The following is a 19,500-nucleotide window of genomic DNA, read 5'->3' on the forward strand; positions in this document are numbered from 1 at the left end:
CAACGGAACAACTTCTGAACCGTTGCCCACAAACGATGATGTTGAGGAGACCTTGGTAACAGCAGTGATGGACACAAATTCCACGTCAACAAATCAGTTCAACGTTTCCGTGGTACCTGATTCCATCAGCGTGAATAGTAAGTTCCCTTGTTCTATTATCTCTACAAACATCCCTGTGTTTGCTGGCATGTACTGTAAAAGTCTCCACTAACCATGTGAGTGAATATGTCGCTTTTATGTATATTTTCCTCATATTGGCAGTAGTGTTTCAACAGATCTTTAATGAGTATTATTTCAGATTTTCTTGAAGGTGTCAAAATACCTTTGCAATTCTACCAATGACCCTACTTTAATGCCTTCCTACTACCTCAACTGCAGCTCCCACAATAGCTCCCACTTCTGAGGCTCCTTCAACTGGAACAACCACAGCACGTCCCAATCCAGTCGTAATTCTTCAAGTGACCCTGTCCGGGCAATTTGTGCCTGCACTGGCAGACAACCAGACAGAAGAATATGAAGCTTTAGCAAGGAGAGTTGTTGGATTCGTGAGTCAAACTTTCATCATTTTGTACATTTTCTAAGATATCTCATTTGATATTTTTTGCAAATTGCTTCACTTGAATTACAAATCAATATTTTTGGTACCATGGAATGATTTTCACATGTACAGCAGCTTGCTTACTTTTTATTGTTCTATGTAAAATAATGAACCCATAATGAAGCCAATCACTGAGCACCAAATGACAATGAATCTATTGCTGTATATAAATAAGATTTGTGAGCCAGGATATGCTCATTTTAAAGTCTTGCTCTAATTTACAGTCCTACCAGGTATTTTTTCATTAGCACCTCTCCAGCAGTGTGATGATAATGCCTTTCTTTGCTTGTTTTTTTTTGTTTTTTTGTAGTGTGATGTCATTTTCACGGCGCGCTATGGGTCTTTTTTCATACGGACCACTGTACTAGCATTCAGGTAAGATAACAAACATTTCAACTATTTGCTTTTAATGTCACCGCAGTCACCTTGCAATGCAAAATCTTTCATCAAATATCAGAATTGTAAAATTAGCTGAAATTGTTTATTTTACAGAAATCTTGTGAATTGGTCAAAAGAATTGTTGAATAGGCTGGAACTAACTAGTAGCAGTCACTGCAAATTCTCAGAAATAAAGTGTAGCCATTTCATTAAATATGATCCTGAACCTTAACAATTGAAGGAAAACTTTTATTCCAACTGCCCATCATGCACCGAGTTTGGTTTTATTGGTGTCCTATCAAAGTATAATATTTCTCCTTTGCATTTTCGTTCATTAAAGAGCCAGCCCAGATAATGGGACAGCTGTAGAGGTGGCACTGATCTTCAACGGAACAACTTCTGAACCGTTGCCCACAAACGATGATGTTGAGGAGACCTTGGTAACAGCAGTGATGGACACAAATTCCACGTCAACAAATCAGTTCAACGTTTCCGTGGTACCTGATTCCATCAGCGTGAATAGTAAGTTCCCTTGTTCTATTATCTCTACAAACATCCCTGTGTTTGCTGGCATGTACTGTAAAAGTCTCCACTAACCATGTGAGTGAATATGTCGCTTTTATGTATATTTTCCTCATATTGGCAGTAGTGTTTCAACAGATCTTTAATGAGTATTATTTCAGATTTTCTTGAAGGTGTCAAAATACCTTTGCAATTCTACCAATGACCCTACTTTAATGCCTTCCTACTACCTCAACTGCAGCTCCCACAATAGCTCCCACTTCTGAGGCTCCTTCAACTGGAACAACCACAACTCGTCCTGGTTCCTCCATACCTGCAGCTACTACAACAGCTGGTCGCACCTCAACTACCACACCCTTCACTCCCATTGAAACAAGCAGTGGTAGTAACCCTGCTGTGACAAGCACCACTCAAGCTATAATATCTCCAACTTCTGGAGCTCCTTCAGCTACAACAACCACAACTCGTCCTGTTTCCTCCTTACCTGCAGCTACCACAATAGCTGGTCGCACCTCAACTACCACACCAATCACTCCCATTGAAACAAGCAGTGCTAGTAACCCTGCTGTGACAAGCACCACTCAAGCTACAAACCCTCCACCTCCCAGTTTTGTATTTATTATTATAGTGACCCTGAGAACTCCATTCAGCCCTGAGCTGGAAAACAACCAGTCACCTGAATTTAAAGCCTTAGCAGCAGACTTTGTTGCACTGGTAAGTCAGTCTTTCCTCACTATTCATTTTACATGTATACTATGTTGTGTTTTCCCATTCCTATTAGTGTATTCAAATATGGTCAACAGATACACTGTTAATTTATCTTCCAGAAACTAAGCTAAGCCCTATGCCCACTATTAAATCCACTGTCTTAGAGTCTGAAACCATGCCAGACCTGTCAAGCATGCAAACATTATGTGAAATGATGTGTGAAGGCCAGCTGAAAAGTGGCCATCTCTTTAGCCTTTTTTATTTTATTTTAATGTGTTAATATTTTTATTATATTTTTTTTAAATACACCAATAGCTACTAAAATATCCCTGTTCAGTTTACTGGACTTTTTGGTGTTTTGGATCTGAGGTCTGAATACCTTTTCTGATGTATTATAATTCCTATTTTCTTGTCTTATTGCGTAGACTGATGCAATTTACAGAGCACGTTATGGACGTATTTACATTCGAACTATTGTCAGAGGATTCAGGTAAGTCTGAAATGACATTTCCAGCAAAATTACAAAATGAGTTTCAGTTTTTTTTGGATACATTAGGAATGTTACCTTGCATCTACAGTAGCCTATCTGTTCAACTAATATTAATTCAATGGTCATTCATACTGATACATTTTAATTATACATTAACTTCCGGGTACAGTGGTACCCATTGTTCTATGAGTTATTAGCGAGCTTTAAGCTCTATGGGAATTGGATTTTATCCAATCTCGAGACTGAAAACGATCTACGCAACGCCATCTTGATGGCCAATCAGGGCAAAGATGCGCTTTAGCGACCGAATTTACATACGGTGGCTATATAAGCGACATCGCAGGCCGTCATTCTTTCTTCGAGACAAATTTTCAGCGAAGGAAAGAGACAGGGCCTGTGAAGCTTAAAGCTCGCTAATAACTCATAGAACAATGGGTACCACTGTACCCGGAAGTTCTATTTCTTTATTAGCTTCACTTTAAGCTCTATGGGAACCCTATAGCCCACGCCCTGTCGTCAACATCAGCCCCCTGATGCAGAACAACAGGCGATGGCAGTGATAGCCAATCAAGAGGGGCTCCCCTCAATAGCCAGCCCTTTTTTATGCATGAAAAAAAGGGGGACTGTATAAACCGAGGAGCCACAACCATCCCCAGCGCTCGGTTCATGTAAACCAGCTACCGAATACCCAAGCCGGGAGATGGCCAATATAAACATGCACGCCTCTAGCCACCGCGTAGAGGCGTTGCACATAATGTGTTTGAGCAGCAGCTACGTCCGATTGGACGCTGAGCTCAGGACTGCATGCGCCACCGACGGTGTCGATGCATCCAGCAGATAGAAACGCACAAAGGCGCATGGCGAACTCCATGACGCCGCTGTACAAATATCCTGCACACTGACCCCTTTAAAAAGTGCCCGAGAAGCTGCCATGCTTCGAGTAGAGTGGGCGCGAACCTCCGACAGAGGGGGCAAGCCCATACACTCATATACGCCCAGTTGATTGCGTCAGTAAGCCAATGGGAAAATCTCTGTGCCGTAACAGGTTTTCCCTTAGCAGCAGCACCATAACAGACAAACAGCTGATCTGCTTGTCGAATAGGCTGCGAACGTCGTACGTATATCGACAGAGCACGCACTGGGCAAAGTTTATGCAGCATAGCATCCTCCTCATCGTCATGAGGAGGGGGCTTGAAAGCCACCAGGTCCAATACCCGTGAGCGGAAGGACGTGGTGATTACCTTCGGGGTAAACGCAGGGTTCGGTCTCAGCACGACTCTGTCAGATCCTGAAAAGGAGAGACAGTCCGGGTGCACAGACAAGGCGCATAAATCGCTTACTCGCTTAGCAGAAACTAGCGCAGTAAGCAGCGCTACCTTAAGGGACAAAGCTCTCCACTCAACGCTCAGTACCACCGTTAAGTCCCACTGCGGAACACGGGGTGGGGCCACGGGTTTCAGACGCCGGACGCCCTGGGGGTGGGCAGCCACCGTAGAGCCACTATAGCCAGTATGGCACGCAGAAATTGCGAAGACATACCCCCTTAACGTGGACAAAGATAACCCCTTATCAAGTAGGCTCTGCACAAAGTTGAGCACTACGGATACAGGGCACACCAGGGGGTCCTGAGAGCGTTCGAGACACCAAGTCTCGAAGGCCTCCCATCTGCCTTTATAAGCCATTGTAGTTGAGATAGCGCGAGCATGCTGTATAGTATTTACAGCTGCCTCGCTCAATCCCATGTTCACAAGCCTGCTCCTAACAGGGGCCAAGCCGTGAGGCGCAGCCTGCTTGGGTGGGGATGAAAAATGGTCCCCGCCCCCTGAGACAGGAGGTCCCGGCGCTGGGGAAGTCGCCACGGGACGTCGGTCAGCAGCAGGGCTACATCGGCCATCCACTGTTTGTGCGGCCAATCTGGCGCGATCAAAATCAGGGGTTTCCTCTCCTCTCTCGCTTTGGCTAGTACCTGCGGTACCAGACCAAAGGGAGGGAAGGCATAAAGGAGGCCCTTGGGCCAGCAATGGGCTAGCGCGTCCACTCCCAGTGGGGGCGAGCCGGTTGCTGTCATCGCAAACCATAATGGGCAATGCGCATTCTGTCGGGAGGCGAATAAATCCACTCTCGCTTTCCCAAAGCGTGACCACACCTCCGCTACCACGAGTGGGTGAAGACACCACTCTAGGGGGGAGGGACCGCCCCGAGACAAGAGGTCTGCGCCGCAGTTCAGCTGCCCCGGGACGTAGAGCGCCCGTAAGGAGCGAACTCGCGGGTATGCCCAAGTCCAGATCCTCACCGCCAGCCGGTGTAGATGTGGACATTTGGTGCCGCCCTGTCGGTTTACGTAAGCGACTGTCGCTTTGTTGTCGCTTCTGATTAGAACGTGTCTGCCCCGAAGAAGGGGTTCGAAACGTTGTAATGCAAGCCATACTGCTGTGATCTCCAGCACATTGATATGAGGCAGAGGAGGGTTCCACAACCCGCTCGCCATCATTCCATTGCAGACCGCCCCCCACCCCTTGGTGGAGGCGTCTGTGTATACAGGGACATGAGTGGAGATAGCGCCCATTGGCACACCGACACTCAGCATTCGCCCATCTCGCCAGTGCGAGAGTGCTCTCACAACCGACTGCGGAATGCGAAACAGCTTTGCGCGGTCTCTCATTGGATCGAAATGCATTCGCTTGAGCCAGAGTTGCACCGGTCTCATGCGTAGCAATCCCAACGGAACCACGGCGATTGCTGCCGCCATTAAACCCAACAGGCGCATAATCGTGATTCCACTGATGCAGCGACCTGGGAGAAATCGGCAAGCGTGGCCTCTCAGGGAAGCAATTCTCTCCTGAGAGCGACGCGCCGTCATTGACAATGAGTTCAGCCGGAGCCCTAGGTACTGAACACACTGGCTCGGGGTGAAAACACTCTTGTCGCGGTTGATGGTGAAACCCAATCCTTCGATGTGGGTTATCAGCATCTCTGTGTGTTTCGCTGCCAACTCCCTGGAAGGGGCTAACACAAGCCAGTCGTCCAGATACGTTAAAACACGTATGCCCTGTTGTAGCAACGGGGCGATAGCAGCCCGCGCCACCATTTCGAAGGTGCGGGGTGCCAGGGACAGACCGAATGGGAGTTTGGTAAATTCGTACGCTCTTCCCAGAAAAGCGAAACGAAGGTACTGCCAATGGCGCTGTACAATGTTCACATGGAAGTAAGCGTCTTTTAAATCTACGAGCGTGAACCAGTCCCCTTGGCTGATTGAGCTCATTACGCGCTTGTGCGTTAGCATCTGAAAACGTCGTTTCACCAAATGACGGTTCAGAGCTCGCAGGTCCAGTATTGGTCTCACACCGCCGTCTTTCTTTGGAACGAGGAAATAAAGGGAATAAAACCCTCGCATTTCGTCGTGTTTGGGGACTAGGCGGATCGCGCTTTTTGCCAAGAGAGTCTCTATCTCTTGGGAAAGTGCGCTGTTTAGATGCAGGGGCATATTCGTTTCCCTTACTCCTACAAAAGGAGGAGGGGGGACAGCGAACTGTAACGCGTAGCCCGCTCTGATTACAGTACTGAGCCATGGCGTCAGCTTGCACTTCCGAGTCCAAGCACAAAGGTTGAACGCGGACCTGGTTGAAAGCAGTGCAGACTGTACCACAGGCTTCTGAATCTGCAGAAGCCCGACTCTTAAGTGGGGGCGGGGTCGAATTCGAGCCAGCGACCTGGTGCTTATCTGTGATAGGCCGACGTAGAGTCCTGGCCGGCTTCGATTCTGAGCCGGCGAGGACTCCAATACTGCCTGAATGTCGGGGAAAAAGGCCCCTTTTGACTGAGAAATCACCAAGCGCTGATGCCAGCTTTGAGGCAGAGGGCAAGGGAAATGTTTGTGTAACAATAGGGGGAGTGTGCTTCGTGACTGTAAGGGCGAAACTCGCTCCCGAGTAGGCGCTAGTAAAGTCAGTGATACAGGAGGGGTGTCCGGTCCACTCGACTGGATCGCCTCTATGACACTCTCCCGCGGAGATTCAGGAACGCTTCTGGGCTTTCGATTGAGGCGGGTGAGCCCTTGGTGCAGCAGGGTTGAACGGCTTCGTCCAAGCCTTGCCGCTAGCAATAGCGGTAGCGTCTCTACGGCCACCGGGCTGCTCCTCAATTGAGCGCCGGGCTGACGACACAGGAGTGCGGCGAGTCTTAGACCATGAACGGCGATCCTGGCATCTTGCATCTGAAGCAAGAGGCAGGTGCTTCTGCAGAGTGGGTCTCTCCTCATCCAGTCGCTTAAACCTCGCTATCGCTTCGGTCACCGCTGGACCGAAGAGACCGTCGAGAGAGACTGGGGCATCGAGGAGGGGGACCTTGTCCGCTTCAGGGAGTGCCGAGTTCGCTAGCCATAAGTGCCGGAGAGAGGCTACACTCCAGCCCATAATCCGTCCAAAATCCTGTGCCAACCCCTGGGTGAGGTGCAGGATTGCGCCCGCGTTCTTCCTCAGCTCGGCAGAAACATCATCTGCGAGGGAGGAAGCAAGGGACTCGATCAAGTTCGTCTGTGCTATCGCTAGGATAGCAAGATTGTTCGTTGCATCGGCGCCTTGGGAACCGCAGATAAACGAACGTTCAGACAAGGCAGCTGATATCTGCCCAGACCGAGTGGGAAGGTTAGGCTTCCTTGCGCTCCACCTTGCTGTGGGGGCGAGGAGATGAGTAGCCAAGGAATCTTCGAGTCGCGGAACCCCCTCCGTCTGAAGCTTTTGTCGGCCTGACACCACCGTGAAAGGCGAAAAAGACACTACCAGGGCTTTCGTAGAGAAAGGCTTATCCCAGGTTAGCTGCACGTAGTGCTGTACAGACGGGCAGACGGGGGTCGGTTGCACACCGTGCCTCGGTGTGTCGCGCCTGTACACTGGAGCCACCAGCTGGTTTACAGGCGCTGCAGGAGGAGGGGGCCAGGGGAGCTCCGCTCTGGTCGCCGCCGCTTTCATCAGGACCGGAAAGTCTTTCAACAGGGAGGGGTGGTGCTCCAACTCACCCGTCGCCGTTGGGATAGCGACAGAGCCGGAAGGCTCCAAACTGTCGTCTGGAAGCATCTCCTGGTCACTAGAGTGGAGAAGGAGGTCGTCGTCCTCGTCCCCAGAGCTGTTAGCGAGGGTTAGGAGCGCCTCTTCCAGATGGGCCGTGTCAGACGGAACCCTGCCATCGCGCAGGTTCGGTCTGTCCTCCTGAGAGTGCATGGCAAAAGGCTCCGGGAAGTCAGCCCAACTGGCGTCTTCGCGGTGCATGCTTGCCCGGCGCAGTAGCTCCTGCGCCCCGAGTGCAGCGCAGGCGGTGCAGGTCACCTTAGTTAAGGCCGCGAGAGCATGGGTCTCGCCGAGACACATAACGCAAGCAGTGTGAGGGTCCGTACCCTCCACGGCTGCGTCGCACCCTTGGCACCGCTTCATGGCGAATCTTCGAGCTCGACGTCGTCTAGCGAGGGCCTTTGAGTCGGGAAAAAAAGCTCCTTCCTCACAGCGGCACGTTTCTGCTCGCAGACGAAGAACTTCGGCGTGGTAGAAACGTAAGTCTCCAGCTAGGTTGCTAACCTTGCGCTGAAAATTTGAGAAGAAAGAATGACGGCCTGCGATGTCGCTTATATAGCCACCGTATGTAAATTCGGTCGCTAAAGCGCATCTTTGCCCTGATTGGCCATCAAGATGGCGTTGCGTAGATCGTTTTCAGTCTCGAGATTGGATAAAATCCAATTCCCATAGAGCTTAAAGTGAAGCTAATAAAGAAATAGAACTGCAGTTATAAATGCTGTAATTTCAATGTACAAAATGTTTTCATTCCTTTTCAGGGGTATTACTCTCAGAACAATTGGAACAGATGTGGATGCAGAGCTGATTTTCAACAACACCATGAGTAACAACAGTGTAGTCAGCACTGGGGATTTGATGAACACTTTGGAAAGTGCTGCGGAAGACCCAAATTCAACTCCAATAATGAACTTCAATCATACTATATCAGTCATAAGGGTGATAAGTAAGTTGCTTCCACTAATTACTTACTACTGACGTGTGTGGTTTTCTCTTCTTGATACTCCAGCAGAACCTCAGACAATCAAACATTGTCAGGAATGAAAGTTCGGAAAGTGAAGTTGAAATACACCAATTTTAGGAAATTAAATATTTATTTCAATTCAGTTTATTTCACAACCTCAATGGCATTTGCCAAAACAATAACAGCAGAAAAAGTGCAATCACATAGGCTAACCATCATTAGCCAAATCAGAAACTAATCCATAGCTATAGTGACATTGCCAGAGCTTGCACTCTTGTAGCTGAACATCACTGGCAAGCAAAAGTCACTGCTTGCATTGCATAGCCATCTATGTGATGCGATCTTTGTTGAATTTTATATTATTTGCTTGCTTCTCGCTTCCATCCAACATCAAATTTAGTCCTTGTCCTTTTTCTACTTGTCCTACTCTTTAGCATTTGTTTCGTCAATTAATAGGCTACTCGTTTGTGTTTTGCAGTCATAATGTTATACTTCCGATTCTAGTTTGCATTTTGCAGTGATAGGTCCAGATTTACATACATTAAACTCAGCGTGCAAAATTAGGCCTGACGAGGGTATGTTGATGCGGTCGCAGTCTGCCTGAAATTAACGTCTTATTTACAAAGGCTACACCTTATTTAACAATCTGCAATTGAGTCTGCCTACAAACCGCATTTTGCGAAAGAGGCAGATGTTAAACAACGCAGTGAAAATACGTGTTGCATTGAATATCTCCACCCACGTGACATATTACTTGCATTGGGTGCCACATAAAAGTGTATCCAGTGCAGGACAAAATGTGTACATATTCCTGCTGCGTTGGCATTTGAATTAAATGTGAGATGTAACATTGCAATGAGCTTGACTATTGCCAGAATGGAATGGGAATGTTGTGTCGGAGACAATTATTTGTCTGACTGGTGTTTGTCGCAGAAGACTATCCCCGTTTATTGTCCTTGATTGATTTGGAGGATAACTAATACAGTATTTTAGTATTTTAGCAATGCCAGTTGAGCATGCTCTGTTTCTAACAATGTTCTGTTAAAGCCAAAAAGCACGTCTTTCCGGGATTATATATATATATATATATATATATATATATGCATTCAGCTGACTCATCAGTTTTACTGGCGGCAATAATTATTTGAAACTTCAAACACTTGTTACTGTCACTATTATTTCAGTCATTTCCCACAGCCTCGCATGAGATACTAGTTAATAATGATTTTCAATATATTTTCTGAGACAAACACCCAGCCTTAATTATTGCTTGGCTTCCATCATTAATGAATTAAATATTTTATATTAATAATCTGTATGATGATTTCTTGGAGTTGAAATAGTGAGATTTATTTAAAATTTAAGATTATTTAAAATTATTTTATGATTTGGAGCCTGTGTCTCTGACTCGCTTGCGCCTTGGTTTACGCCTGCTGTTTTCAAGTGGATAGATTTTGCGCAGAAATCGACCCTTGTTAATTGCGTGAACTTCAGTAAATTCAACGGAATACATAATCAGCCACACTTATAATATCTCCACTCATTATTTGCGCGATCCACCCTTAAATGCATATGGATTAAGGAGAGAAGCGCAGCTTGCCTAGATCACATTCATATGTGGTTCCAGCCCCGTGCACCAGTTTGGTATACAACACGTTTCCTGGGCAGAATGCGTCATATGTCCACCTGAAAATCGCCCATAAATGTGGCCCATAATGATATACTTCCGATTCCATTCTGTTCGGTTGACCAGACTTTTCGGCTTTCTGAGTTTCTGGTCTCTGAGGTTCTTCTGTACTATTAAAACATTTCCTAATAATTATTTGTTTCCTGCAGGTGCGGCCAGTGCTTCTACAACACCCACAACAAATCTGACAACAGCAAGTGAGTTGCTTTCTCTAATTACCTATATGTATGTATTTACAGCAACACTTTACATGAAGATTCCATTAACTAACATGAGCTTATCCATTAACTAACCTAAACAAATGATGAATCTGTTCACAAGGCATGTGTAAACATGAACAAATAGTTTACTTACACTGGGCTCCAGACTAACTTGGTGGTGCAATTACAAAATTGAAGGCATCGCACATTTAACTTATGTCCAACATTTTGCAGTGGTCTATGTCAGTGGTTCTCAATACCCCCAACCCCCCCACCCCACTAATATTGGAAAGAAATAAGTGCGCAAAACTAGCATTCCACTCATAACTAAACTGACTCCTTTTCTCTCACGGTTCAATTATTATTATTGCCAACTACTATGTTATGTTATAATTTTTTTTTTTGGCCTATTCTTTTTTATTACTTATTCTCTTTTTGACTTTTGCCCACTTCCTAATTCCCTCTATTCATATCCGTCATTTACACAGCCCCCGAATATCTGAGAAAGCCTTATCTGTCCACTGCAATGTCCGTCCCCTAATCAAACTGGGCCAGATATACAGTGTCCCTCCTCCCCCATGCTAGGCTATAGAAGTTAAAGGCAAACTAGTCCCAACTAAATCTGAACACGGCGCAAGAAAATGTGTCAGTATTAGTGATGGGCAGTTTGCGAACGAACGGATCTTTAATGAATTTTTTTAATGAACGAACTGAGCCGAACCTTCTCCATGAAAGATTTTTTTGTTTGGCTCTCTCCCCAATCTTTTGAATGAACGGAGCCAAAAGATCCGGCTCACCTAAATGAATAAGCGTGCCCATCACTAATCAGTATCAAAGCTGTTCCTGGCCAGAAGGACTATTAATTCAACAAACATAACAGCTTCATGGTTACTCGCTGTGATATAGCTGAATTTGAAGTCAATGACGCCGTTTGAGTGAGTAGACAGTGCAAATAAATAGGAAAATGGAGTGATCTGCCGAGTATCAACATTTTACATGCTAGCAGTAAGCCTTGAACAAGAAATGTTTATTAAGGATTGTGTATAGTAATCCAGATGCAGTGTTTCTGTTAAAGCAACAGATTTCAGAGTTTCAATCTCCAAAGCCCATAGACTAAGAATGGTTGGTGAGCTTGGGATTTATGTGTTTTTCACATGATGTGTCATAGATGAGGTGTCATAGATTGCGCACTACTCCAGTTTTTGAGTATTTGAGATTGGGAAAAGCGATAACAGGTGGATTTTATTGTCAAATTATTATTAATTTAGCCATCTAGTAAGTTTTTGGCTGTAACAATACTTGCTACTTAGCTACCAGCTAGCGAACACCTAGTCAAGCAATCAATTTCAATAATGGGCAAACATATGCATTGTATTGGCCTGATATTTGAAATAGACGAGAGACATTTTCTGAGAAGGTGTACCTTTTAAAACTACCTTCAGAAGGTACACAGATCACTTTTCTCAACTAGCGGAAGACAGAAGAGAATACCCGAAAGAGCAAATACATATACAAATGTGCATCATTGTTTTATTATTCATTTCTAAGCCTTTATTTCCCACTATAAAAGTTCACCCAAACTGTTTGGGTGTGATAATAAGAACTGTCAATTAGCTATGAGTCACAGATTGTGCTCCAACTTTCCACACGTTGTTTGTTACCATAGCTATCTAGCTAAACAAACTAGCTAGCTACTGTTATCGTCAGCCTTACGAAAGCAGACTAGCTAGCCAGATAACGCTCAATGAATATAACCAAAAATAGTCTAATAGTCCTTAAAAAGCACTTGAATTTTCCAAAAATTTAGTTTGAACAAATAAATGTGAAAAATGCATTAACATTTACCATCTACCATCAGAATGTCAATGAACCATTGCCTAAATGTTAAATTATTATAGCCCTGTTTTAGTTTTCTATTACTCCTGTACTGAAATTGCTTAAACGTGCTGTGGTGTAACTAAAACATTACAACAATAAGCAATAAATGGGTAGTGAACCTAACGTTGGTCAAATATTTGCATAGTCTTGCCTGGAAGCCTGTGACGCAAATCTGTATGATGATATCTTGGAGTTGAAATAGTGAGATTATTGTTGCAAAGATTATTTAAAATTATTTTACGATTTGGAGCCTATGTCTCTGACTCGCTTGCGCCTTGGTTTACGCCTGCTGTTTTCAAGTGGATAGATTTTGTATAGAAATCGACCCTTGTTAATTGCGTGAACTTCAGTAAATTCAACGGAATACATAATCAGCCACACTTATAATATCTCCACTCATTATTTGCGCGATCCACCCTTAAATGCATATGGATTAAGGAGAGAAGTGCAGCTTGCCTAGATCACATTCATATGTGGTTCCAGCCCCGTGCACCAGTTTGATATACAACACGTTTCCTGGGCAGAATGCGTCATATGTCCACCTGAAAATCGCCCATAAATGTGGCCCATAATGATATACGTCCGATTCCATTCTGTTCGGTTGACTAGACTTTTCGGTTTTCTGAGTTTCTGGTCTCTGAGGTTCTTCTGTACTATTAAAACATTTCCTAATAATTATTTGTTTCCTGCAGGTGCGGCCAATGCTTCTACAACACCCACAACAGATCTGACAACAGCAAGTGAGTTGCTTTCTCTAATTACCTATATGTATGTATTTACAGCAACACTTTACATGAAGATTCCATTAACTAACATGAGCTTATCCATTAACTAACCTAAACAAATAATGAATCTGTTCACAAGGCATGTGTAAACATGAACAAATAGTTTACTTACACTGGGCTCCAAACTAACTCGGTGGTGCAATTACAAAATTGAAGGCATCGCACATTTAACTTATGTCCAACATTTTGCAGTGGTCTATATCAGTGGTTCTCAATACCCCCAACCCCCCCACCCCACTAATATTGGAAAGAAATAAGTGCGCAAAACTGTAGCATTCCACTCATAACTAAACTGACTCCTTTTCTCTCACGGTTCAATTATTATTATTGCCAACTACTATGTTATGTTATTATTATTTTTTTTGGTCTATTCTTTTTTATTACTTATTCTCTTTTTGACTTTTGCCCACTTCCTAATTCCCTCTATTCATAGGCGTCATTTACACAGCCCCCAAATATCTGAGAAAGCCTTATCTGTCCACTGCAATGTCCGTCCCCTAATCAAACTGGGCCAGATATACAGTGTCCCTCCTCCCCCATGCTAGGCTATAGAAGTTAAAGGCAAACTAGTCACATCTAAATCTGAACACGGCGCAAGAAAATGTGTCAGTATTAGTGATGGGCAGTTCGCGAACGAACGGATCTTTAATTAATTTTTTTAATGAACAAACTGAGCCGAACCTTCTCCATGAAAGATTTGTTTGTTTGGCTCTCTCCCCATGCGCTGAGATCTGTCCACCCCGCTTAGCCAAAGTGTCCAGTGTCCAAAGGCTACTTATTAGGACAGCATTGTGTGATTAAGCCGATAGGCTTACCAAAGTGCCAATCAAACAACCACAAATGAACAACTGTACGTACCTACTTCAGCGAGCTGTGGAGCCATACTGAGCCAGTGAACGAATGACCGAAAGGAGTGAACGAACAAAAGAGCCACTGACCCGGTGAACTAGTTTGTGAACCAAAAGAGCCATTGAATGACTGAACGAACAAGTGAGCCAAAGGAGCCATTGAACGACTGAACGAACGAGCCATTGAACAAATGAACAAATGAGCCATGAGCTGGTGTTGAACTGAAAGTACAGCGCAGTTCAGCTGTAAGGCGTAAGGTTAATGCCATCAGCAGGCATTCCGTGGACCAGCAGAATATTTAGGATATTTCATTTTCTGTAATATAGTCAGCTAGGCTATGCAATAAAAGTGATGAATGGTTTTGCAAAGTCCACAACGTACATCGTGTCATTTTATTTTTGTAGGTAGTATATTGAAACGTAGCTAGCTATGTGTCGGCTGCAATAATATATTTCAGGTGTTATCTTCATTGCATTAAAGTCTAATTTTAGCTAATGTTACATTATATACAATGTAATTGTATCCCATGTAATTTAACTTTAACATCAATGTATCATAGCTTACAATTTCTTAAGAAACCTGAAATGAAGCTTTTGAAGATGAAAACGTTTATTAATGGTATTCATAGCTGATGTATTATTTTGGCTACTAAGCAGATGGCTTTTGTCCAGTATCATCCATACTGCAAGCATAATTAAACTGTGCCTGCATAGCAAGTGACGCTGGACCGGTACCGACTGACTTCGGGCCGGATCCGACCCAGAGCCCAGAGTCACTTACTGTCTGGGTGAAATCCAAAAAATGTAAATATTGCATTAGTTTTATTTTCCTCGGATTAATAGGCTAGGCTACAACAGGGCAACAAGTGGCACCAACGAATGCTGTCAAAAAGAGGGGTAATGATTATGGTTATTTAACCAATTACACTTTAGTTGCGGTTTACACGTTATACTAAATTAATATTAAAAAAGGGGAATGTTAAATCAATTCTGAAACTAGACTGGGTGATATTCCGAGGGAGCCACATGCGGGCAGCTTGTTTACGCTGTGAACGAATACAGTTCAATGCTGCAACATATGAGACTCATGCCCATGCTTTCCGGAAGTACAAGTTAATGAACGAGTGAGCCAAACGAACAATTCTTTTGAACGAACGGAGCCAAAAGATCCGGCTCACCTAAATGAATAAGCGTGCCCATCACTAATCAGTATCAAAGCTGTTCCTGGCCAGAAGGACTGTTAATTCAACAAACATAACAGCTTCATGGTTACTCGCTGTGATATAGCTGAATTTGAAGTCAATGATGCCGTTTGAGTGAGTAGACAGTGCAAATAAATAGGAAAATGGAGTGATCTGCCGAGTATCAACATTTTACATGCTAGCAGTAAGCCTTGAACAAGAAATGTTTATTAAGGATTGTGTATAGTAATCCAGATGCAGTGTTTATGTTAAAGCACCAGATTTCAGAGTTTCAATCTCCAAAACCCATAGACTAAGAATGGTTGGTGAGCTTGGGATTTATGTGTTTTTCACACGATGTGTCATAGATGAGGTGTCATAGATTGCGCACTACTCTAGTTTTTGAGTATTTGAGATTGGGAAAAGCGATAACAGGTGGATTTTATTGTCAAATTATTATTAATTTAGCCATCTAGTAAGTTTTTGGCTGTAACAATACTTGCTACTTAGCTACCAGCTAGCGAACACCTAGTCAAGCAATCAATTTCAATAATGGGCAAACATATGCATTGTATTGGCCTGATATTTGAAATAGACGAGAGACATTTTCTGAGAAGGTGTACCTTTTAAAACTACCTTCAGAAGGTACACAGATCACTTTTCTCAACTAGCGGAAGACAGAAGAGGATACTCGAAAGAGCAAATACATATACAAATGTGCATCATTGTTTTATTATTCATTTCTAAGACTTTATTTCCCACTATAAAAGTTCACCCAAACTGTTTGGGTGTGATAATAAGAACTGTCAATTACCTATGAGTCACAGATTGTGCTCCAACTTTCCACATGTTGTTTGTTACCATAGCTATCTAGCTAAACAAACTAGCTAGCTACCGTTATCGTCAGCCTTACGAAAGCAGACTAGCTAGCCAGATAACGCTCAATGAATATAACCAAAAATAGTCTAATAGTCCTTAAAAAGCACTTGAATTTTCCAAAAATTTAGTTTCAACAAATAAATGTGAAAAATGCATTAACATTTACCATCTACCATCAGAATGTCAATGAACCATTGCCTAAATGTTAAATTATTATAGCCCTGTTTTAGTTTTCCATTACTCCTGTACTGAAATTGCTTAAACGTGCTGTGGTGTAACTAAAACATTACAACAAAAAGCAATAAATGGGTAGTGAACCTAACGTTGGTCAAATATTTGCATAGTCTTGCCTGGAAGCCTGTGACGCAAACTATGGGTCATGATAATTTTTTTTGTAATTTGTGTGTACATGTATGTGTGTCTGTTTAAGTGTGTGCATCCGTGTGTGAGAGTGTGTGTCTTTGTTGCCAATTTTTTGCTTCTTGATACTACAATTAAAATATGTCTCTTCATGATAATTGTTTGCCTGAAGGTGTGGCCAGTGCTTCTACAACACCTACAACAACAGCAACAGCCACCACCATGGCCACAACCTCCAGCCCACTTTCCAACTTAACTGCCCGGATAGAGTTTACTTCAAGAGAAACATTTGTGGCCGATCTGTTAAATCAAAATTCAGAAGCTTTTCAAGCCAGATCAAAACTCACCAAGGAACAGGTGGGTCTTTTCAAAGGTGTTTTGTGGAAATTGTTTATTGTTCTGTGATATGTGATAATGTGATAAAACAGTGTCCTTCAAATGCATTTAGCCACTCTTATTGCATAGGTCTAATAACTTAATTATATTGCTCAAGTTATTCAGCATTGTGACCTCTTGAAGACAATTTTAAAAAATGTCTGTAAAAAAAAACCTTATTGATTTAACAAAAAAAAAACAAAAAAAAAAAAACTATCATTACAGCGCTTTATACGCTCACCGAGCAGTTTATTAGGAACATTTTTACTTTATTACACCTACTTATTCATGCGAATGGATTGACTTGAATTGGTTATGATCCTGCACAAATTGAAACCCTGAAATGTGCAACCTGCCTCTATGCTGGTCCATATACCAGGCTCAAGATTGCAAACGTTAGCTAACTTTCCCCAACATATTCAAACTTTTTTCTGTTCGTTAGCAAACATTAGTTAAAAAAGGTTTTAAAAAGTAGTGTGTGACAAACAAAAAAGGCTGCTGATGGGGAAGACACAGACAACAAAGGTTGATCATTATTGGCTGTCATAATACACCTTTAATCAATGTCATATTTGTTTGTAACTTCAAAAATAAATCACCGGTAAGCAGGTAAACAACAAATCAGCTAGCTGGCATCCCACTGGTGAATCACAAAATTGCCAAACAGGCCCAAGCACATCAAAATCCATGACGAAAATACCACTTTCCCAGTGCAACCGATCGCCAGACAATAGAGCCCCTAGTGTTATTTTGTGGTAGATAGTACGTATCTATTGTATGTATTGTATCTTTTGTTTATTTAATATATTACTACACATAGTATGCGGTATAGTTCTGAAGTAATGAAAGTATCACTCAAATGATGACATGAAAGGACATACCTAAAAATCACACAAAAAATTGTATTTTACAGATTGAACCGGTTTTTAGACGTGCATTCCGTTCCTTCAACGTTTTGATTATACAACGTTTCAGGTAATTTCCTTCATTTATGTGATATGATGTGAACATAAATTAATGAATACTCCAACTTTTAGTTGTGAAGGTGAGGGGGCTATCAAAACAACTGTGTTTGTCAACAATATTATAATACTGTGCTTATTTCTGTCTTATCTAGGGAAGGATCTATTGTCACAACGGGAGATCTGTTCTTCAACGAATCATTACCCAGCAATGCCCAAATTGTCAGCACCCTCACCAATGCCATCATGAATTCAGAAATCTCTTTTGACATTGACCCTAACTCCATTACTGTGACATGTGAGTATTGCAATCACTATTGCTATTATTCTTGGTAATATTGAGATAATACTGCATCAAGGGAACAGGGCCTTACTTTCATGTTTTCATGAAATGCAGGAAATTGACAAACCACTGAAATGGCAAATATATCTTCATTCCTGTGCAGGAGATTTGAAATTTCTCTTTAATTTGTTATATCTCTTTTTCCATTTCATGTCCAGCTGCAATGAGCAATGGAGTCTCCCATGTGACCAGTATGCTCACAGCTTCCTGTCTGGCCATGGTGTCAGTGCTGCTCTCCTACTGCTGGTAGACTCAACTACAGCTTATTCATTGAACATCATCCCTGGACATCACCATGCATAACTGAAGGAGTGACAGAAGTCTAATTTAATGTTACCTACAATAGAGCACTGTGGCTTAGGACATTTGTATACATTGTTAAATGCATAGTCATACTATAGTGCAATGCTTTGCAAATAATTTATTATAAAAATGGTGTCATGATGTATACACACAATTTGGATTTGGAAAACATATTTAACTCTATACATTGTGGGTTTGTAAAATAATGTATTAATAATGTTATATTGTTGACTTTACAACTGGTAGTTCTACTGTGATAATGATCACAGTAGAATGTGTTATGTATTCCGTGCAGGCACTCTTGCAAAAAATGTATGCTTACACACACACACACTCACAGTCACTCACACACACACACAGACAGTTAATGCGGCTCTGTTTTTTTTTTGTTTTTTTTATGTGAATCAAAGTAATTATAGCTGAATCAAATGCTTCTACAGATGCTATGCAAATAGAGGGAAATTAATGCTTACTGACATTACCGACAATTCAATATTTTGTCGAAAATGGAAAATAGTTGTTCCTGACTATACTACATGTGCTACTTGTTAGAAAGTAATAGTTATCCCTGGTGCTTAAATTAACATGCCTTAGCAGCACGTGAAATTCTAAAATGCACAAAATATAAAAAGAGGATGCATCCCAAGCTTTAAGGTACATAAATACATTTTTATTTTGTTTTTCTCTGGCTCTTATCCGGACGTGTTCATTGCATTCATCAGTGTTTTTAATCAATATAATAAAAATCCTATATCATATGAACTTAAAAATTTTCCCTAACATGCCCGACAATACATTGCAAATGTATGGACTGTACACTATAATGACTGTTTAGCAATAACATTTTTATTGAGAGACAAAACATAACATGAGTGTTAACACACAAGATATTAAGATCTCACTATGACAATTTATTTAAATTACATGTGCTAGCATGTATCCATGTTTCTTAATCTCACATACGTAGTGTCACACTAGC

General features: G+C 42.6%; 1 protein-coding gene across 1 annotated transcript; it reads left to right on the forward strand.

The window, feature by feature from the left end:
• Window positions 1-1,745: 1,745 nt before the first annotated feature.
• On the forward strand, window positions 1,746-19,167 carry LOC133127438 (G8 domain-containing protein DDB_G0286311-like). Its single transcript, XM_061240343.1, has 9 exons — window positions 1,746-2,212; window positions 2,632-2,696; window positions 8,518-8,702; window positions 10,557-10,604; window positions 13,178-13,225; window positions 16,711-16,895; window positions 17,827-17,888; window positions 18,031-18,173; window positions 18,377-19,167. Exons 3-9 carry the CDS (start codon window positions 8,579-8,581, stop codon window positions 18,466-18,468), a joined length of 702 nt encoding a protein of 233 aa, XP_061096327.1. The 5' UTR covers window positions 1,746-2,212; window positions 2,632-2,696; window positions 8,518-8,578; the 3' UTR covers window positions 18,469-19,167.
• Window positions 19,168-19,500: the final 333 nt, after the last annotated feature.

This window comes from Conger conger, chromosome 4 (assembly GCF_963514075.1).
Source record: "Conger conger chromosome 4, fConCon1.1, whole genome shotgun sequence".
Classification (NCBI taxonomy): Eukaryota; Metazoa; Chordata; class Actinopteri; order Anguilliformes; family Congridae; genus Conger; species Conger conger.

Bases quoted from the DNA above. Each gene is read 5' to 3' on its own strand.
- LOC133127438 (XM_061240343.1), top strand. From the start codon at position 8,579: ATGAGTAACAACAGTGTAGTCAGCACTGGGGATTTGATGAACACTTTG. The intron at 8,703-10,556 runs GTAAGTTGCTTC...TGTTTCCTGCAG, and splicing joins ATCAGTCATAAGGGTGATAA to GTGCGGCCAGTGCTTCTACA. The intron at 13,226-16,710 runs GTGAGTTGCTTT...GTTTGCCTGAAG, and splicing joins AACAGATCTGACAACAGCAA to GTGTGGCCAGTGCTTCTACA.